General features: G+C 35.2%; 1 protein-coding gene across 10 annotated transcripts in view; it reads right to left on the bottom strand.

The window, feature by feature from the left end:
• Positions 1-70: 70 nt before the first annotated feature.
• MESK2 (Misexpression suppressor of KSR 2) overlaps positions 71-23,616 on the bottom strand; it is a 71,039-nt gene continuing 47,493 nt past the window's right edge. For 6 of the 10 annotated variants that reach the window (XM_053768988.1, XM_053768993.1, XM_053768995.1 and 3 more), the window contains 5 exons: positions 23,232-23,373; positions 16,112-16,258; positions 8,996-9,241; positions 8,321-8,405; positions 71-3,065 (listed from right to left, as the gene is read on the bottom strand). In XM_053768988.1, the coding sequence (XP_053624963.1) occupies positions 2,935-3,065; positions 8,321-8,405; positions 8,996-9,241; positions 16,112-16,258; positions 23,232-23,373 (751 nt within the window). In that variant the 3' untranslated portion in view covers positions 71-2,934. Of the gene's footprint in view, positions 3,066-4,388; positions 4,493-6,437; positions 6,588-8,320; positions 8,406-8,995; positions 9,242-16,111; positions 16,259-23,231; positions 23,374-23,616 lie in introns of all 10 variants that reach the window. The other 4 variants (XM_053768992.2, XM_064436998.1, XM_064436999.1 and 1 more) reach the window with 2 other exon arrangements.

The following is a 23,616-nucleotide window of genomic DNA, read 5'->3' as shown; positions in this document are numbered from 1 at the left end:
GTTTATATGATTATATAATAAATAACCAAATCGGGAAACGAAATATCAAGAGTTTAATAAAACAATGAAACAATTAAAAAATCACCTTTTAATAGACCCATATTTGAAACTCACACAAGTTAATCGAAATAAGTCCAGATATCGAACACTACAAAACAAAGTTTTCTTTTGATCTCGTTAAAATGTTAATTCTAGAAAATATATATGTATTAATATTCTTCTACAAAGCATATAATAGCATCTTGAGAATTTTAAATGTACGACATTTGATATTGAAATTTGATTTGACTTGAACTACGTGACGTCCGGTCTGGCCAATAAGAGCTGCGCATGCGCGCGTCGTACATGTAATTTTCTAAGGTTGGAACGAACAGTCCTCTACTCAGATCCAACTACAGATCAAAACATCTATTCTAAGTATGTAAACTCCGATACCTTAACATCGATACACCATTAAACAGAACTACCAGGAAACTCGCACTGTTGTATGAAGGGTCTATAAGAGTATAGTTCCTACAATTTACGCGGTTAATACATTTATTCAAAGATAAGCCATTACAAATTCGACGTGTATTTTCGATGCAAACTATTTTCACCGCCGATTACGCCCTATATTGTATAGTGCCGGTTATTGTTATTTCAAAATTATTATTAAAAAGTAAAAACAGAAAAATATTTCTTTGATTGCATCAAAAATACTCCGCGCAATACATTCTTCCAAGCTTATATTAATAACATCTTTACATATGTTCCTTATTACCTACTAGCATAGCTCATAATACAATTTCATTGTAACCGCTTAAACCGAGGAGAAAATAAGTGTGAGATTCTGGAACTAAACAGTGGGACGGATAGTGTAGATGGAGACAGGTGTATTTATACAGCGTGTAAACATCTACACTGACATCGGAGCCAGTCTCAGCTCCACAAGCCACTGCGTAAAGTGGATATTGTTCTATTCGGCTTCACGACTAAAAGCGGTGAAATGTATTTACTTACATTACTATAAAAATAAATTATTTACTACTCTAAACAAAAATATGTACTTAACTCATACATAATACTCAATGATCACAGTGACAAAAATAATTACGAAATTATACTTATGAATAAATTAAACACAATACATAAAAATAACAAAAGGTTATCACAATAACAAATACATAAAAATCGGTCACAACGCTTCGGTACATCAACATAGGCCTTTGTTCAAAATTGTAATAAGAAATCGAATAAATATAGGACTGTTTACAAATACTAGGGCTATAGATATTAGAAGTCATCAATTAAATTCATTTTAATAAAGAAACGTACATTTGCAAAATATGTCTAAAAGACTTTTCGTTACACGATCTTTTTTTTTTTGAAAAACTATCTTGGTCTTAACATAGCACCCAACGACGCCCACGTGTGGTTCCGGATCGACGGGCACCTTTGACTTTTGTTACAAGTATATTTGTTACTATTACAGGCGAAAAATAAATATCTGCTATCATAGAACCAGTAGAACAGGCTTGCACAGGCAGGCAGCAGGCCAGGATTTCAGCTGTCTATTTCGTTATCCTGCCTTTTAAGTAAACTTTTTAAGTTGTTTAAATATTCGGTTACTATTACTAAAGTCAAAACAGTAATAAGTATTTTTTGTCCAATACCACACACGTGGCGACCCGTCCAACATGGGAACCACACAGCTTCCAATGTAATTTCTAGTTACAAAAAACCCCGCTCTCACCGCAGTCGCAATCCCCAATTCGTAATAAATGTGACGATAGCCTAACACAACTAATCTATAGTATATAATGTATAGTGGGTACTAGTAAAGTTTCCTTAAAATTATATAATGATATAGGTATAATAACGTCAACAGTGCTTCTCACTGGCGTGTGGGACCTAACTACCAGGCGCGGACGGCGCGCGCGGACCTGCTTCCAACAGCCTTCCTTCGCGATATGTACACTTATGTAATAATAAATCTTTGGTTCCGTTTGTCCGTATGTCCTAATTCCATTCTACCTAAGATTGGCTTACCGACAGTGCAATGGAATGCAACCAGCCAATATATGTTCAGCCATGCTAAACGTTTTGGACAATTCATGACACAAAAATATATTTATTGTTGTAAACGAAGTTTTTTTAAAAAGAACCATAATTTATTGTCAACTTTTAAATTAAAAAAAAATATATAAAAAGAAATGCATAGAAATAAATTCGTTATTTGATTTTTCGTTTTGTCTCTCACCTAGGACACAAACAGTAGAAAATGTTCTATATAAATTATACCATATACGTACATAATGTACATATTTTTTATGTGTTCAAGAATTCTCCGTCAGTGCAACGATTCAAATTTTTTAAATGTTGTATTTCTTTTTAATTTATAATACCTTGAACTAATTATGAATCGCCCCCGATCACACTGCCATATACGCCAGTCTTAATAATACAATAACTTGTTTGAGAAGCAGGTTCTGGTGGGATTGTTATATGCGGGACGATTTGCATTTATGTGAAAAGACATGTGCGATGTAATTGTTAATTATAGCAATAATGAAATGTAAACAGTTAACAAAATAAGGAAATAATCTGATATAAATCGGGACTGCAACGCTATAGATAATCTGCAGCATTATCCATATTCAAAACCACATTTTTGAGTGTCGTAAAATTTATACAAATCAACTAATTTACACGCTTTTAACCATAGAAAAAAAAATTAACTCGTCGAGCGCACAGATAAAAATAAATTTGAATTGGCTTAATTTAGTTTACAACAAAGGCTACACATACAATAAGTACATACACGACACCAGTTTTAGTTTTACTGACTATGGATAAGCTACAGGCTAGTACATTGAAATCCCAATTTATAAGACAACCTAAAAAAATTAAAATTCGTCCCGCAGAAATCGCGCGCGCCCGTTTTAAATGAAGTGTTTAGCAGACGACTGCCTCCGAGATGGGGTTTTCGGTGATGCGGATGACGGGAGACAAGCGGCACGAGCGACGGCGCTGAGAGTCCGACAGCCGACGGAACGCCACGATCTTTGTCGGCGACAAGGGTGCCACTGGAATACCCCACGGGAAAAATCAGTAGCTAGCAATTTGACTTGGACCATGAAGCTGGAGCCCATGCTGCTAAAAACTATTTGAAGCAAAGTACATATATATATATGGTCCTCTTTAATACTTGGTCTGATCTGTGCTTCTCACGCGGTGAGAGATATATATTACCCGACCTCGTATTGGTTGCTACTCGCAATATGAGGTCGCGTCACAGATTAAAAAAAAAGGAATAAATATATGTACTTTGCTACCTTGTATCAAAAAGTTTTTGGAAGTGAGGGCTCCTGTATTATCTATAGCTTCATGGTTTGTATCAGCAGACCGTCACAACGCAATCAAAATATTCTGAACTAGAAATTGGCTAGAAAAAGAGATAATTATATTTGAGTGAGCAGTTAGGTGCACAAATGTGCCTATGTTCCATGAAAATCTAATTGCGTTGGGACATCTAACTAACTCCAGTTGAAACACCAAGCGAGGTAACATTGGTAGATTTTTATACTCATAGGGCTTAGTGTGGGATTGCAATTCACATTTCACTATCGAGTCTTTACGCTGTGAGCCGCAGTTAACCAATCACACGGCGGCGTGATTGTTGTCGTGTCACAATGCCGGACTGTGATTGGTCGACTCTTCTGTGATAGGTCTCCATAGTGAAATGCGGATGACCAACCCCCATTAAATCCTCAGTACAGCACATTGTAAGCGGTTTTGGACACACCAGGCTGTTATACATCAATCTTGATATTTTGGTCAAAACATTGACATGACCTATTTATTTACACAATGCTATTATGTTGTGCACCTAAAGAAAACTAATATTACAATTTCTGTACGACAAATCTAATTATTCGTTTCGTAATAAGCTCAAATAAAGAATAGGTATTATTTTAGGGTGTTATAAAAATGGCTTTTTATCACAGATTTTAAAAGAAATATTATCGTTATATTAATGTAACAATTTAAATGTCAAAAAATAACAGATAACAAATAGTCTTTATTTAAAAAAACATAATCAGATAATATCTGTAATGATATTAACGTACTTATTATTTTACTACGCTATTATATCACGAGACTGACAAACACAACATACAAAAGCGTGCAAGTATAGCCGAGACAAAGCAACTACTGATAAATTCAGTGTTGCCCGAACATCACAACTTCAGAGGAATAATTAATCTCTCAATTTAATTACTTATGATTAATTAATAAATCATTTTAATAATTGACTTTAAATAAATTGTAATTGCTTTTAATTGCTTGTATTATTCCTTTAGTGTGGTGTATTGTAGGCATACATAGAGAAATATAAAATGACTTACTTTGACTACGCAAGTTTCTTAACATACTGGGAGATCGGTGGACGCGCTGCTCTGCGATACGTTACTACTTCTGCGTGTATTAATTTTTTGCAGTGACAATACAGCTACCAGGGTGGGACCGAAACAAAATAACAATAACATAAACATTAACGTGGTAGGGCTGTGGGGCTGCAAAATAATAAGCCATGGGAATGTCGGTGTGGACTAAATACAAATATACTCAAATTATTGCAAAAACATAGTGTTATGCTAAATAAATTATGAAAAGACTTTAAATAAATTAGTGTTGATTGTCAACGATACTTCCTTGATAAGTAATTTTTTTTAAGGATACCTTAATGTTTGGGATATAATAACCTTAATGTTTGGGTCTTGGCCACGCTAGCGTTGATCCTTTTTTATATTTTTAAAGAAATTTATTTTGTATTTCTTTTAATGTAACAAAGAGAAAATCAATGAATAATAACACAATGTCGTTAGTTGATTTTCTAAAAAAAAAAAAGAAATATTAAATGACGGCTTGAACTACCATAGAATAGTATCGTAAACAATTAACAAAATCAATAATGGCTTATTATTTTATCAAAATAAAAAATAATTAATGTGATGGTTACTTACAATACAAAAACATATTAAATTATATACAAAGGCTAAACAAACGTGTGTCAAATGAGGTAGTGTAAATAATTAAAAAAAGGCAAAAGTGATTAATTAATTATTTATTTATTACCAATCAACCTCGCTGTCTTATAGAAACTCCAAGAAAGAGTTATCCTAAGAAGACACTGCAGCGAGAGATGTACAGGGATTGTACATTGGCAGGGATTCAAAAAATAGATTAAAAGAATCAATCAACGATTTGTGACGGTGCAACAACGGATATAACTTAGGGACAAGGAAAGGTAAGTATAGTATACTATATCAACAAGGGATGACTTAGGTATGTGTTAAAAAAATATGAGTTTCATGTCTAACACTCAAATCATTTACACGTCCAATGACAAAGAGGTACCTAATAAAAATATGTGGAAGAAGACGAAGAATCACGACCATTGCACAATACGACAGAAAGAGACAGGGAATTACATGTACAGGGTACCTAATGAAAACTAGTCTCGCAGACCTCGACTAGATCTAAACATACGTAAGGATTGCAGTGCCGGATCAACTGAGAGCCAGTTGAAATCCAATTCAAACACGATCACGTCTACGTTTTGCGGTCAACCAAACGGATCGTGATGTTATAAAAGTGAGAACGACATCACTACGCCATTGGTTCGCTGGGAAACGTTATCGTGTTCGAATTGAAAACTCTCACTAAGCACTCTGATATTTATTTTGTTTTGACATTTGTTTATTTCTCAAATCGGTTGTTTTAAATGTCGTCCATTAGTGAAACATGATTCTAGATGATGTAAATTAAAACGTGAAATTTCAGACTATTAGCGGTAAAATCTTTCGATTCCTTCCCGGAATATTCTCGTCACTTCGAATTTACCAAATACTTACTTAGTTAAAAATTCTGTAAATATTTCAACAAATGTCATGGGTTATTAAAAGTCTTATCACACAAAGCGACAATGAAGGATCGATAATAGGGTTGTTTATGCAAACGTTTAGTTGTCATTTTTGTTGTCGTCAACTAAAGAAATTAATAAAATACGCAAAGTTCGACTGAGAGCAATCTTTGTAACAATCCGCATGTTGCTATGGTGTACAAGTATCATGCCTAAATTTGCTGGAGTCGACAGTGCATGGGCACATATGCTTTTCTTTGTTAACTTTGTGGAAGGAATAAAATGTTAATTATTGATCATTTACACCAAGTGCTCATGTCTCCGCTATCAAGTACTATTCCTTAAACTTGAGCACAGAATCGCATTATGTGATAGGGCCTTTATTCGAGTTTGAAAGACGTTAATCCGGCACCGTCGGGGACCAATCAAAACGACAGCTAACTAAACTAGTCGTACAACACAAATGTTATACCAAAGTATACAAGCTGTTCTATGTTCAAGCGCGATTACCATAAGCTCTTCCAATACATACCATGTCATAATGGGTTGCCGCGTAACGTAAGGCATATCCAGGCTCAAACATAACGGGGAAAATAAAAAAACTGGGGTTGAGACGAGTAGCGGTTCGCATTAGTATACGAGGCTTAGAGAGACGGACGGCCGCCGGCATGCGGACTACATGCTGAAAATTTGTAAAACGATGAATGGACAGACAACGCAAGCACGTGGGCTAAAATATGGATAGATATTTTATTCTGTATTGGCTGAACCCTATTCTGAGCACATTTAAGGCAGGCCTTTGCTGTGGAGTGGCCGAAAAAGTAAAACAATACACGTTGTTTGAAACGTGTGAATGAAATGTTATACTTTTTAAGAAATGTAATTAATTTATTTTTTTTTTTATGTAAGAGCAATATTTAGAAGTTTCCCGAAATATTGCTTCGAGAATTTTTACCATGTTTGACGATGCGTACTTGCGTTGTCTATTTGAATATAACTGGTAAAAATAGTAAAAATTGGTCGTTCCATGGAGCAAGTTAAAATACAACAAATTTGCAATATGTAGCGATGCTCCGTCTCATATTGGTTACACAACCGATCATGTTCAATAACTTAGTTAAAACTATATTAAACATGTATTAGAAACAAATGTTTACAAACTACAGAACATTTTAATTTATTTCATGAATTTCGCTTTCGACATTGATACAATAATTTGTGCATAGGTACATCTTTCACGGTTAATACATTGTTTACATCCGACTAATAAAATTATCGATTTGGCTCCATTTAAAATCACAATTAAGTAATAATCATGAATAGATTTCTATAAATAAATATATCGAGAGTCTTATACATATATTCCGTCAAGCGATTTATTAGAAATGTGAAATAATTACGGATCTCGCGTTCTATCTTTTCTATTGAATAATGCACAAGCTATTGTATCAATCATAGAGGCGTGTCATTTGCGATGCTAAGCCGAAGCTTGCACTTCCAGTGTCATCTAAACTAAACGCATGTCAGTGTTTGGTCATTTATTTAACAATAAAAGCATTTTCTAATCAAATTAGAATTTATAGACACTAAAAAGTTCCTGTATGTACTTAGTTGGCACATTTCGAAGTGTGGTTCGAGAAAATAGTGTAAGGCGTATCTCTGACGATTTATCGTACAAAATGTAGGTTTATTTGATTATGTGAATATCCGTTCAACTCTGTAGTAACTGGAAACAAGCTTGCATTTTTAGATCTTTCTTTCAGTAAATATGACATTTGGTCGAGGAAATTTTCAATAACTTATGTATTAAATGGGAACATTTGAGTAAACCTTTTTCCAGTAATATTAGTAACAGAGTGTACCAAAAATTTTAAATGTTTGAATAAAGTGTCAATGAATGTTAGAAAAATTAGTATAAAGAGACATGCGAATTTGTGTTACATGTAAAGTTAGTGCCAAAAATCAATATAAACTGTGTATCAAAATTTATAGATTCTCGGATATCAGACAGAACAGACAGTGTGTTTTAAGGCAATCTTTATTTTTTAAAAACTGTATTTATACTATTTTAGATTGCATGCATGAAGTGTATGTAGCCGGTCCATACTTTTAAGGCTCGATATTGTATTCTCATAAGATTTTCTGGAGACATATTCGAAGATTCAATACCTCAGAAAACTCTTAAACTCCATTTTATACAGCCATAAAAACAAGAAACTGTAAAAATGTGAACCGGCTGTTATATTTTTTATCAATTTATGTAAACTTTATTTATGTCTATTATATTTAAAAGTTACGTATCGACCTTTGCCATAGGCGTTTAGTATGAAGCTGAAATATGTGATACGTTTGTCGACTCAAGAATGATCGTTGGAGTCGTGGCGATGGACAGCCAAGGCCAGCTGGTCTACTTACCGTATCCCTCGCCCTGCAGAAACAGGCGGAAGGCCTCGGATATCTTGCCTGGTTGCTCTTCCAGGACCATGCCGCAATCAGAAATCTGAAAATTTTAGGTAATTTTCATGAATATTAACGTAGAATAACATGTTAGTTACAATTGTGGCATGTGTATACATAGGCCCTATTATAGGACCACTCTATATCATCCTATGGATAACTTAAGAGGCGATTAAGGAATACATAGTCTTAGTAGCTGGCAACAACGGCATTCTAAAGTCAAGCAGGCGACCTATCATAAAATCAGAGCCAAATCAAGGGTTTATTTTTATATTCAGTATAATTAAACCCCCTGGCTTCTGGCGTCACAACCATGAATGCAACAGGAGACACACGAAGATGAGAGACAGAATATTGTTACAAACTAAGGTTTCGATAATTTGGAATAACACTATTCTATAATAATTTAATAATATATAAGTAATCAAACGTAAATTATTAGTTAAAAATAAACTACCACACTTACGATTGCTGCGACCTGTAACACTGTTTTAAATTTGTAGAAGAAGTGAAGAAGGAAAAGCAGGAAAGTGACCGTGTTATCAACACGGACCTTGATGCAGTCAGAGATACCCGATGAACTGGGAAATAACTCAAATGAGAAAGAGAGATAGAACACGTTCAAGATATTACCTTCATCCAAGTAGCCTTGGACGGGTTGAGGCGGCCGTTGAAAGTAACCGTGTCCTCAACGTGGGGGGAAAGGGCGCCGGTGATGTTCAGCACAGGGACTTTGATGGAGTCAGCGTCGCGGGTGATGCCCAGGTCGGTGCGGCGCACGTACGAGTCGATCAGCATGGACAAGTTGGTCGGGTTCACGTTGCGCGTGAAGTACATGCGGTACATTTGGGTCAGGTCGTGGTTGCGCTCCTCCGGGTACTACAAATAAATAAAACTGAAAATTAATGGACAACACTCAACAGCCCAAATTAAACACTACGTTGTCGAGTATTATAATTACAGTATAAAGTGAATTAAATTATTAAGTTTATAAACAATATAACATTGCTTAGCATTTTGTAGTTTGAAAGCTAGCTATAAGCTTTATCTTTGTAGAGAAAATGAGAAAAATAAAGCTGAATCGAGTAGTATTTTATAAAATAAGTTAACAGCAGGCTCGATCGAATTATTATTTGTTTTCATGTATAGAGACAAGAATTATACTTGTACGATTTGTAATTAAAAACTTATTATAAAAGACAATAACAATATCTGGCTTTTTACAATATCTGGCCGGAAAGATTAAAAAAAAAATACAAAATCAAACACGAAAACAAATACTTCGGACACTAATTGCTTTCATTAACATTTATAGGCTGGTTATACGTTGCAGACGCAGACGTACGTAGAACAGTATTTGAATTATACAAATATTTAAAAACAGGTAAATAAAACATAGATTTTTCATGTCATATTCGCATAGCAACAACATAATATCGACAATTCGACATAAGCGCATTTGAACTCCACTCGCCGTTGCGTACATTTTTAATATAAAATTCGTAATAGCATATTACAGAACACGTTAATTGCATAGGCCAGTGTCAGTGTTACCACGCACGCAGCCATTTTCTGGACATATCGGTATATCCACTAAGTACCAACCAACTGGCGCGCGCAGAATAAACAACAACCAAGTGCTCCATTAAATGTTTGTCGCGTGATTCAAAATGCAGTAAACACAGGTAATAAAAGAAAACAGAGTGCATCGACGTAGTTCTCGCAATGCACTGTGGGTATAGCAGTCTAGTTTGTGGTAAGTGCTCAAAATATCTTCAAATGTTTTCGCGGTAAGTAGATATCAAAAGCAAGTTTGGGTTTTCATTAAGGACCGGTCGTCAAGCATATTTTCGTTTAATACTTTGAGGGCGTTTGACGTCAATTGAAACAATCTTAATTTTCCTATTAAAATTATAATGAAAGAATTATTGTCTGTTGCGGAAACGACTGGAATCTGAAAACCACCATGTGAGCTGCATGCCAATTCAGGTTCGCAAAGCTGCCAATTACTCTATCAAACAAGTCTGGTAGAGACAACAAAGGAATGGGCCCGGTGTACAAACGACGGGCGATCAGAAGCCAACAGTGAGGCAAATAACAGGCGTACACAAGTGACATCGACATACAATGGTAGTTTGAAGATAAAAAACGGATTTTTAATATCCTACATTTTCGTGATTGCCATACCATATAGAATGGTCAAGATTGGTTGCCGGTTGCCAGCCAAGAGGTCGCAGCGCCCTCATTATATTCTAAATTCAAAATTCTTTTTCAATTTAGTATGATATACATTTATTGACGTCAAAAAAGTACTTAAACTAAGTCTACTGCCGACTTCCAAAGTGCAGGAGAAGAAGAAGCGGCGCAACAAACGTCACCGCAGCCTTTTCTCCAAGAACGTCAATTAACAAATGTAGGTCTTATACATTTAAGAATATATGTATAATTTCCATTTTAGACTGTACCACAACATTTTTTAACGTTATTATACGTTATGCATATAGCACTAAGAATTTTAACAAACAAGTACTTTTATATTGGTAAGAATTAAATTATGTTACAGTTACAGACATACTTTCGATTAATATTGTCAAGTACAAAGACGTGGATTGCGATAGGATAGCCGGTCTCGACCACAGAATTGAATTTAAGCCACATTATTAAAAATTGTGATCTCCACTAAGAACTTAAGTATAGAGATAATATCTGTTCAATTATCTTCAATAATCATGTAAAAATCTATAGTATGTAATTATAGCGGTCATTTTTTGAGTTGCGGTGTTAGAAAAAAATCGTCCGATCCCAAATATATCGGCGCAGTTTTCTTTATGTCGATCACTATTCATTAACATTTCGTTTTAACATGATCAATAACTAACCTATTACCTAAAATAATTATTACAAGGGATTTATCTCCTACGAACAAGTGCTGAGAAAATACGCAGATTTCTTTCTGTAATATGAATATTTCGTGCTTTTATTATGCAGCTGCAATCGCCAGCAGATTGATCGCCTCCTGAAGCAATAAACGTAACGCGATCGCGCCAACGGAATACGATATACCTACTTTACAACAAATTATATCTCAGCATATCTGTATAAAATTGTCAGAAAATATTAGTTTAACACTATGGAGTGTGTTATGTAACTGGAATATCTCCTTTTATACTAGCGGCCCGCCCCGGCTGCGCTCGGGTAAAACCATACTAAATTGCCTATGTCACTCCTGATACCTCTATGTCTGTGCCAAATTTCATCAAAATCGGCCCAGTTTTGTTTTATTCAGTTTTGAATTTATTCATTACAAATAAAAATATAAATCGTTTCTCTTATAATATTAGTATGGACTAGTGATACGTTTGCGGTAAGCAAACTCCATAGTCCATGGACATAAGTAAATCGATAAAAGTTACTGGCGCGTTGTCAACTTGTCGTTTACTCAACGGCCTCCGTGACCATCAAGCCGGACTGCAACACTGGAGGTCCCGCGTTCGATCCCCGGTCAGGTCAACATAGGAAATGATCTTTTCCAGATTGACCTGGGTCTGGATGTTTATCTATATATGTATATGCTATAGAATATAGTATCGTTGAGTTAGTATCCTATAACACAAGTTTCTAATTTACTTTGGGGCTAACACAATCTGTGTGACTTGTTTCTAACAAAAAAAATCCCGTTATTCTAAGTTAAAGTCACTTGAAGCTAAATTATGTTTTGTCACTTTATAATAATAATATTTGACATTGACAGAAAGAGAATACAAGACAAGACAAAATATATTTTAGCAAAATGTATGCTTTAACTTTTTAACAGTGTTTAGGTCAAGGTCTTTAGGCACAGCAATTTAACACGGCCTCTCATCGCATCCTTCATAGAGGAAAAAATGCAATTTTACGCTGCTGTTTGCCGGCAGAAATATATGAGAGTGAGGTATCAAAGCATACGATTTTTGTAAAAAGGTTTATGTCAGGTTATTCCAAAGTGCCATCCTACAGATATATTTTTCTGCCCCTGTATCGGAAAATTAAAATAAATGGGAAGCTCCACACATACTGCAAATTATAATATTCAATCATTTTATCCATCAGCCTTTATTAATTTAAATCTAACCAGATTGGTTAAGCGGTCCATTAAGCCATTTTCCGTTCCCAGACGAGCGAGCATTTGATTTTTTTTTACACGTAAACCACTGAACAGTTTTCAATTTAACGTAGCGGATATTCATCCTCTCACGTTACAGTCAATCCAGAGAAAAGACACAGCTTCACATTTTAGCGAGATTAAATGGTTTTCACGCGCAACAGTTTAAATGGGATTCGGATTTGTTCTCAGCGAAATTTGTTTGTAGGTAACATTAAAATTCACCTGGAGCTTTTAGCCATTTCTAGACAATTACAATCATTCAGTTTCATTCTTGTCGAGTTATTAACGAGTGAAAAGTAAAACATACCACCGATGGAAATAGCGGCACAGTAGCGTCTCGTATAGATTTCATATAAATGGTTGTGAAAATATCCCACAAGGTTCGGATTCTCACGAAATTCCAAATTGGTAATATTTGAACGAAGTATGGCATTCCTGACACGTTAAACTATGTAGCTCGGGATATTGCGCGGATATCTTCATGGAAAATATTTAAGGCTGGCGGCCAAGTGAATTTGCAGTGTTAGCCTGATTTCATATGGCAGGCGAGGAAATCATATTTGAGGGGCGCATCGCTGCAGGCAGACCACGCCATGATTTCGAAAAAATTATGCTGCAAACCATAAATTTGTTATTAATTTTAAAACTGATTTAAAGTAAGTCGTTTTAAATACCTGGGAAGAAATTGTTACAATACAATAAGATGCAACTTAGAATAAAATAAGATTCAAAGCAATTTTTTTCCACTAACGGATTAACACAAGATTTGTTAAACACGTTTACATCTAAGGTAATAATTATGATTTATATTCCTAATAGGGCAGTGCCATCAAGTCAAATTAGATACTTTTTTCCATGTGCTAAAAATAAAAAAAAACAACAAGTGTTGGAGTCAGTCAAAGGGTTTTAATTATACTTCAATGAGAACAAAAAATATATTAAATCTTACTAAATATAAAATAGGTGATATTTGACTATCGTGTTCATTATGTGAATGTATTTGTTCATTATATTTTATAAATAGACAACTACCCTAATGTGTAATCAATTCTCGATCTGTCTATCCACGGAGAGACAGGTCAATGACAGAAGCATTATTGAGTTCCTATATGGGGCAGGCACTACGAGACGCATTACGTTCCCGATACTACATTGATATTGTCAATCATAGGTTTATGATAACCCAATCCAGGCATTTGATATCCAACTGCAGCCGTCGAACAGCATGCAACATGAGGTTTGTGATTTTAGCGGCAAGGGATAAATCAATATACATTCCATTGTGCTTCAAAAAACATTTACAGTTCATGGAATGATATTTGTATAGTGACAACGAACGACCTGCTCGATCGATGGCGAAAATAAACTATAAATTGTATAATTCGTGCTATTAGTATTAATATACTACTTTCACCATACAAATCCTGGTTTTAGCTATTAAAAATAAAATTAAAAATAATATGCCGTACTAGCTTCGCCCCGGGGCTTCGCTCCCTTGGGAATTTCGGGATAAAAGGACCCTTTGTGTTATTTCAGGTTATATTCTACCAGTGCACCAAATTTCCTAACAGTTCGTCCAGTAGATTTTGCGTGAAAGAGTAACATACATACACACATCCTCACAATTTTTCACATTTAAGAGTAGGATTTTGTTTGTGTGCGTCACATGCAACACATTGATGTAGAACGTACCGCGCGCACAATGGTTGGTAAATTGGGAGATTTCAAACATCGGTTACGGCAAACCCAATATCATTCCGAAACCGAATTGCATCCTACGAGCTAACAAGTCAATATTTGTGAATCATTCAAGTTTCAACGTGCGAGCTACAGCCAGATTTGCAATCCTATTACGTCTTTTGAGTAACCTATTTGCAATTTTTGAAGTTGTGTGTACTATCAATGTCTGAGAGGTGAATCGTCCACTTTGAGTAACAAATTTGCTGCAACAAGTTGTTTTTGTTAGTAGTGCTAAATCTCTAGAGACTTCACACTGAAGTGACAACATGTATGTTTTAAATATGAAGAAACTACACAGAACCTTAATGAATTAAATAAGCAAATATGAAACGGGAACTTTTCTCTTCATTTGAATGTTATAATCCTGCTGAGTAAATTAGATACGGAATCTCGCCATCACGGGAATTCAAATCTCGGGAATATGTTCCAGCTTGCATAAGACTGTTGGAAAGACACATTTTCCTGATGGATAGTAATCAGGCCGCTGAACATGAAAAGTCAATTCACACCAACTTGCACGGTACATCTGCATTGGTACCTCATCCGTACAATGTTGTATTAGTTTTTATTTTTAACATAAATTTGGATAATTTCAACCGATATCTATTAATATAAAAAACTTTGTCAATCCGTACAATGTTGTATTAGTTTTTATTTTTAACATAAATTTGGATAATTTCAACCGATATCTATTTATATATAAAAAACTTTGTGTGATGATGTATGGACATCATCACATTAATATTAATTTGTTATTATAGTATGGACTATAATAACAAATTAATATTCACGACCATCGACAACGGCCAAGACCGTGTTTATGGCATAGTTTCATGGCGCGCCAATATTGTTGCCCGATCAATAATAGGATATTAACTTCAAACAGGATTATGGACTACGTCCACATCGCGTGGGCTCAACTTTAATTTGTGGAATTGAATAAACGCACTCTATTACGGACACTTGAATTAATACATCATTTGATGTTATTTGAAACATTATTTAACAGAAATGTACAGTCTTATAATATTATAAATACGAAAATAAGTTTGTTTGTTTGTTACTTCTTCACGCGCTATCTACTCAACCTATCTTCTTGAAATTTTGCACACATGAAGTTTGAAGTGTGGAGAAATATATAGGGTAACTTTAATCCCGGAAAAATAACTGGTTGCGTGTGAAGTTGACGCGGGCGATGCCGCGGGCAAAACCTAATTTATAAATTAGGCTTCGTTCATTATGATGATTATAATTTTTCTGAGATACAAGCGCTCTTGTATCACTGAAAGATGATGATAATCTCATTTCACTCATACCTCTGCGAGTGAGTATGCTTAATTTCATGGATATAAATTCGAATAGACTAGGTGGTACTTCTGGGGCACGATTCTCAAGCAATCGATGTTCATAAAATATTTTCCCGTTTTGAATGCTTAAACCAGTTTTTGCATTGACAAAAAAACATAAAGGAAAAAGTTCAATCGAACGCGTTCCAACTTTCTCGATTGTAACCTTGTTTAAAACTTCGGAAAAACATTATGAAATTAACACTCGGGCAGTTGATCAGAATATGTATATGTATAACAGTACATAATATAATAATCGTTAGCTGGGATAAAATACTTTTAATGTCAAGTTCTCCATTTATTTATAAGTATGTTTATACCTGGAAACTTTAATAAATACTTACTTCTTCCTAATCCTCCCCGACCTTTTCCAATTTTACTTCGTCTTTGACCGCGCGGCGCCAAGTACTTGCCCAGCTTCTGGCTGAAGACAATCTTACCATCGTTTTCTCTGTCTTTGTTGGGGTCTCTTCTGGTTCAATTAGAGATAATTTAAAAAGTTAAACAAATATATAATACCCTTCCGAAGTGGTGCCACATGAGATAGTCGAGCACGGCCTGGGTCATCCCGCGGGAGCGCAGCGAGCGGCTATTTATCTTCTGGTAGGCCCACTCGATCCAGCCGGCCTGGCTGGAGGTGCAGTTGATCAGCGCCAGAGCATCCACCTACACATTACTCACATTATTAAACTCATCCTTCACATTTTCGGTTCACATATTGGTCTTGGGTAAATATAAATTTGCAAAGACCACGAGACCCAAATAAAGACTGCAAGTTATTTGAGTGTAAATTATTTCGAAAAAATAATCGCGAGGTCTTGACTTACGGGAGGGCGGCAGGGGGGACCACACGCCGTATTGCAATGCAAACTATTGTCACCGAAAATTATGTCAAGTGTGTGGCTCAATTTTCTCCACTTTAGAAAAAAAGGTATGAAAATCTATTTTTAATGATAGCCAAATTTTCGGTTTCAATTTTGATAAACAGATATATAAATAACAACTCGTCACTTGAATGAACCGTCAATAAACTATTGGGAAATTAAAAAACCACACATAAAATAGAATTCACCGTATCGGGGTATAGCGCTTGTGACCAATTCATAAATGATGGATTTTTTCAATAACCAATTGATTGACAGGTTCACCGGAATAAATAAATGTACGAGTAGTTAGGACAAATTACACAGATTGAGCTAGCCCCAAAGTAAGTTCTACACTTATGTTATGGGATACTAACTCAACGATACTATATTTTAAAACACATACATATATAGATAAACATCCAAGACCCAGGCCATTCAGAAAAAGATCATTCTCCATCATGACCCAACCGGGGATCGAACCCGGGACCTCTCGGTTCAGAGGCAAGCACTTTACCACTGCGCCACCGAGGTCGAGAATTATGAATAGTTTCTATTACGGAATAGAGCAATGGAATATCTTAAATGTTTAAAATATTGAAATAGTGCAAAATGCCTGTTATTTATATTTATGATTTGTTCTTCATAATCTTTCAGAAATTAATTAGTAAATTGGCTTTTGTTGAAGATTTTAGTGTAATTGAATTTACTGTAGGCTGGCTGCAGGTGATAATTTTAATTTGCCGACATCAGTATTGATCGTGTCGCAATATTTTATTTTTGAGTGACATCCTCAAATTGATTTCACGGGTTCGATTAGCTGGTTTTACATTTGGATAATATAATTTAAAATTAAGTCATCCTAGATGGATGCTACGATAAATCTTCGCAGCATTGTTTATAAACTAAAATAAATTTTAACTATGTAATATATATTTGATATATATATGATATATATATTTTTATATGTAGCTCTCAGGTCCCACTGCTGGGCAAAAGCCTCTTTGTTTCCAACCACTTCTATTCCTCGCCAGTTGTTATATAAATAAATATAATATACGACTTTAAAAAAATATCAAAGAGCCCATTCCATTTCAGGGTCAATTTGATGAATTTCTGTAACGATACAAATGAAGTTTATACTAAGTAACTCATTGTTGGATAGAAGACAAGTTCAGAATAGTTCTGCATAATTAAGATGAATACATCTGAGAACATGAAAACGTGACTCACTATAATTTAATGTGATGGGTCTGTCTAGAGTCTAGACATACAATGAAAGCACGTGAATCGAGGGAGAAATTTATTCAGAATATTATGGCGTTATTATTCCGGACGTGATTTACGTAAATGAACATTTCCGTAATCCAGATGGCGGGTCAGTTCCGGCTTCACAACGTAATTATCTGCGATGTACACCTGGTTTTAAAAATACACTCGTCTTTAGTTCTGTACTAACGAGAAGCTCGATGGCGCAGTGGGATGAAATAGAGACGCTGTGTCACTTTCGCTATGGTCGGTCATTGGATGGTTGACCAAAATGTATATATTGAAATCATCCGTGCATAGGAAGGCACGTTAAGCTGTTCGTCCCGCCTGTAATTGCAGTCGTTAAAGCCGATCGCCACCACTTCTACTGGATAGTCTACCTTTAGACTATCCAGTAGAAGTGGTGACAATTAAAATGGCTGATGAGGACGGTGATTGGCGATGCACAAATTTAACTTCATTATTTATTCAGGCTGGATTTATTCCGGTATGACAATTAGTTTGACCGTTCAGGAATAGCTTAGCACTGTCCACTCCACCTGCATAATTTATAGAGGAGCGTTAACAAAATGTAAAAACATTTTTAAATGCTTCATTAAATGTTGCCATTCAGGAATAAGTTAACATTTTATCTTCAATTTTGCATATTTTTGTAAAATAGAAAATAGAGGTGCGTTATTGAAAATAAAAATCATTTTAAATAGAATGCTTCATTCAATATTGTCATTCAAAAATAAGTCAACATTTTAACTTCAATTTTGCATATTTTGTGAAATATAAAAGTGAAGAGGTTCGAAATAAAATAAAAGAGCATCTTTCGCAACGTTTTCAAAAGGTTACCACGGGTGTCACGGCTAAACTTCGCACGGCGGCTTTAAGGGGAATGCTTCTTTTAATGCCTGCTCCACGTTAAGCCAAATGGTAAAAGCGAGTAAACGATTTATACAACTATAGTTGTATTGTACTGAATACTTGCAATGAATAAACTAATATTATACTACAGTATAATATTTTTTACAGTACTTTTTTATATTATTTTATTATTATAATTTATTAATTTAAATCATTACCTGTAGTTAATGTATCTAAACCGAATTAATAATATACCAAACGTATATTGAGATCAAATCTGTAATAGGAAATTGTTTAAATATATTAATTTCAACTACTAACGTAGTTATACGTGGATTGATTTGACTGACTGAGCCAATACCAAATTATATTTAATATGCAATGAATCTAATATCACTGTTTCAAATTATCACAATCACAATGTTAAATCATGCTTCGTTAGCGAAATTAAAGTATAATATTGACGTATTCGTCTACCAGGAAATCTCAACTTCTACATTGAACCAGTAACCTAGCCGTGGTAAAAAGGTTACGCTTCGAATATATTTATAAAGGCGGTAACCCGAAGTGCACTTCAGTCACCGCGTTACTGATGATACAAGACAAAGTGGGCTTAATGAAAAAGGTAACAAGGGTGCGAATGGCTTACATTCATTGCTAGAAACGTCAATTCATTAAAATGTCAGGGCTTTCAGTGGAGATATCGACGCTTAGCGTTAAGAGCGGGCTTATGTCTGCTGAAAACTAGAAGAGGCATTTTACCAGTCAGCTTTAAATATTAGACGCTCCGAGAATGAACGGCGAAAATTCTTATTCCAGTGACGAATATGGAAAGAGACGGGTGAGATGGCCTAGTTTGCAAATTAATTAAGTATTTAAGTTCGAAGTATCTGCAGCGCACCAGGTTCGAGTCTTAGATTTTTTACAAACTTTCCAGTTGATGCTGATGGGGAGATAATTTTTATGTATCTTTATAACAGGTTACTGGTTACTGACTTGAATGAGCAGCATCGTAATTTTTTTTTTATTTATTTAAAAATACAATTCTCCAGTACCTTTAATGAGAAACGTCGAGAGAATTATTACAATGATAGCAATATTTTTTAAATTAATTTTAATATCCTTGGAAATGTTGGCACTAACCGTTAACACAGTTTATACGAAATTGCGTCAATACACTTAGAAGCATATTGTTGGTTAATGTAATACAATGACCTAATATGACAAAATGGATCGATACAGTATGGCGGCTAATCGCATTAATCCAAGAATTGCGGGGCAAAACCAGCTGTGGATTCTCTGTCTAACGATACACTGACATGGTTTCATCGGCATGGTGTAATAGCATTCTAAATTAATATTACTTTCAACTAATTATAAATTCAAAGGACAAATGGACAAAGGAACGCTCAACGTCTCACACTATATAAATCTGTGGCTCAAACACAAGAGCACTTAGCTTGCATCGCGGCTCCGATGGACACACGTTTTGATATCTCCCTCATCTGAGCGTTTTCGCGGTTCCTTCTGTAGTCGTTGAACGCCGGAATTCAGAGTCCTCTTTCTATATTTTTATCTTCACTTTGCACGCAAAAGTTTTAATGTAAGTATTGTGAATTTAGGAGGATGTTTGTTAGTAAATCTCACAAAATCTAGGTACTTGATGGATTTCGATTAAATTTAACGAAGGACAAACAAACACACTTTAATATTTATTATGTTGGTATGGATGTGATATGAAAGGTAGATGGATTGATAGACAGCATCGGCTTTAGATGTATATGGAAATATATTAGCAAACTACGTTGACGTTTAAGTAGCACTTACTGCAAACTGTAATATTGACTGGTTGTGCCAATTCAGCAAGCTATTGCCTAGATTTATATATTTTACTACGGCTATTACTGTCAAAACTTATCGGGATGGCAGAGAAACTTCCAGCACTGCGTAAACGGTAAATATGTCCTAAAATTTGGCCATCGGAGGTGTTTTGTTGTTCGGATACGATCAGAATCAGTTCAAAATGTCTACCGCCAAACGCAACGACGCCAACTGTCCACTTCTTAACATTATTATAAAAAAATCAATGCGCAAAATGTCAACTCTTCACATTTACCAATTTCTACTTTAACTGATTTAAATATGTTTTAATATAATCGTCAAAGTAGGAATTACGAACAAATGACATATATTAAGACAAATTAAGAGTGGGTTTTGGACTCGATTTGATGTTAACTTTACCCGGCGCGTTGTCGTCGCTAGATATTATGACGTAAGATGCGTTACTTAGCGTTTTTCTGCGTACTCTTAATTCTTACCGACTGCACGCCTGTTTAAAGATTGGAATGAGAGAAGGCATGCTCGTGGAAGCATATATGGAATTCCATTGGAAATAGTGGATCATAGAAGCAAGCTTGAGGTCTTTGTGCCAAACCAATTTCCAATCGAAACTGATAACGAAAACTTCTCACAAAATGCCGTATGTGCGAGTGTAAAGAGTGCCTATAGTTTTATCTTCAAGCTGAATTCTTGAGTACACGAAGGAGTTTGAAATATTTGGCGTGACATCAAAACGGACTCATTTCGGCATTAAATAGTTAGGACCCGGAGATGTTTGCTTAAATTTGTGAGTGTATGACACATACACACAGCTTAAGAATATTTAATTAAGAGAAAGCGCAATATGGTATCGACCAGCCCCTTTTACGGCTGCGGTTGGTGTTTTCTTTTGAAATTGTAATGAAGTTTTCCAGTTAATACTTACGTATGCAAAACGACCCTCGTTCAGAGTTCTATTCTGACTACTAGTATAATTAATTTTTACAGTCGATTGCACATCAACCTATCCAAATTCATTGCATGCTCGCCGCTATTATCGCGCCGCCATAGATTCATGCTTGATGTGCTGTTGACTGTACCGACATGTAAGAAGTATTAGAGTGAAATTTAATTAAATAAATAAATTGTAATTGAATTCTCAAAACAGCTTCAGTAATTATTGTACGAATTCTTGTATACAGCGACAGTTTCGTCATTTTCCTCATAGTGTCATTTATATACTATCTTTAATACCTCCGTATTACAGTCCCCTCAATCAAGGGGAGGTTAGGGATTAACTTATAAAAATAGTTTAAACTAATAAAGTATAAAAAACTTTTTCTTCTTCTTGTAGTGCCTCTCCATTAATGGGGGTTGGCCGTCAGTTCCGCAAACTTCTCTCTGTCCATCACCAGGCGAAACAGGTGTTCCACTCTGTTGATTCCAGTCCGAAAAAAAACTGTTTTAACGCAAATTAAATTATAACATTGTGACTATAGGCAGTAAAAGGGATACGCGTGGTCTCACAACACCGATTTTGAAAGTTTAATAATAACACTGCTGTGCCATTATGGAAATGAATCATCTCCTATTGTATATACTAATCAGAAAGATAAATTATTCAGAGCCTATCCCCGAGTTACAGCGTACTTCAATATTAATCGATTATATTGTTGTAATGCTCGTTGGAACAATTTCGCAGACTGCGAAGTTATACAGACTATGGTTAAATTTTATACTGAATTTTCAACAGTTTGTACTTTATCCTGAAAAATATTTACCACGGACGAAGCTGCAAACATTGTTTTGAGCAATGCCGGGTTTGCAGCGAATATAGATTGTTTAACACAAACTAGAATTAATCAATTTAACTCAAGTCTTAGCCTGGAACAGTAGTATGACAGACCTCGAATAGATCTTAGCGGTCACTGGGCTCTAACGCTATATGACCACGGACGATAAATGGGGAAATCATCCAAATACAGAGAGAGACATCGAACAGATTGGTCTACCTTTATGGGTCTTTATCTTCACTATTTTGATGAAGATAAAACGCTCTAACTTTTTATAGCTGACACCGTCGCGACAGAAGCAATAAGGACTGTTTACTGTCATCGACAAATATCATAAAGTGTCTAACTATAACGCACGTGCCCCAATTAATTTCCTGCTCTTAGTGCTAACTTTACTGCTTGGAGAAATAAAATATGCACACGTTATAATTGAAATTAAGTTCTTTAAATTGTTAGTTTGTAGGCAACTCTAAATCATGATAATTTAATTCGGGTCACAATTTTCATAGAGAATTGGATACATTCAGGCAGTTCTGGCGTTTAGTCGCTATTATTTTGCTCAATTTGTTGTATTATTTTCGGGGAACTAGATGAAATGTCTGTTCACTTGTAATGTCGTCCCAAACCAGGAAATAAGAATAACGACGTAGGTATATTTAAGTCTGAAGAACCTAATGTCGATGTTTTAAGCAAGTTTTAATCCTCTCAGTTGTCTTTGTCGTAACTATATTTCACAGATGCACCTATCACTGAAAGGTCCTTCAAATAGAACAAATCTAATATTAGCTCTAATTAAAGATTGAACTACTATATACTAATTATCAATGATGTGTAATTTGTTAATAATGCATACTTTAAAGCGCAATTTTGAATGAAGAAAGGATTACGTAGCCAGTGGTGTATACCATTTTCGGTTTTGGCACAAAACAGACATGTAAAGAAGGAGACGTACATAGTGAACTTCATAAAGTATATTTACCATCCATACATTCCACAATGAAATAAATGTAATAAATTGAATTTTGAATATAAAGTACTTCTTACCTTTTGCGGATGGACGAGAGCGAATCTCGCGAGGATGTTAGCGCCGGCGCCCACGCCGAACCCGATGAAGGTCTTTATGCCGAAGTGTCCCAGCACGAAGTTGAGCTGATTGGCCAGCTCGTCCATCGTCGGGTAGATGTAACTGAAGCAAAAATTTATCTTCAGACATCGATTACCATTTATTTCGATTCTCTTAATCGTTTTTAACATTTACGAATTGTTAATATCTTAATCTTTCTTGCGGTGGCAACTTTTAAAGTTCTAACTAATACGGGTAGACTTGAGGCCAAAACTTCGGTTTTATAATGTGTTTATGACAAGTATTTGTATATTTCAAGGCTCCGTACTTCAAAAGGTAAGATTTTATTGTCGAGATGTCTCTACT

The sequence above is a fragment of the Plodia interpunctella genome, chromosome Z (genome assembly GCF_027563975.2).
Source record: "Plodia interpunctella isolate USDA-ARS_2022_Savannah chromosome Z, ilPloInte3.2, whole genome shotgun sequence".
Taxonomy (NCBI): Eukaryota; Metazoa; Arthropoda; class Insecta; order Lepidoptera; family Pyralidae; genus Plodia; species Plodia interpunctella.
This window is presented reverse-complemented; position numbering and strand designations above follow the sequence as displayed.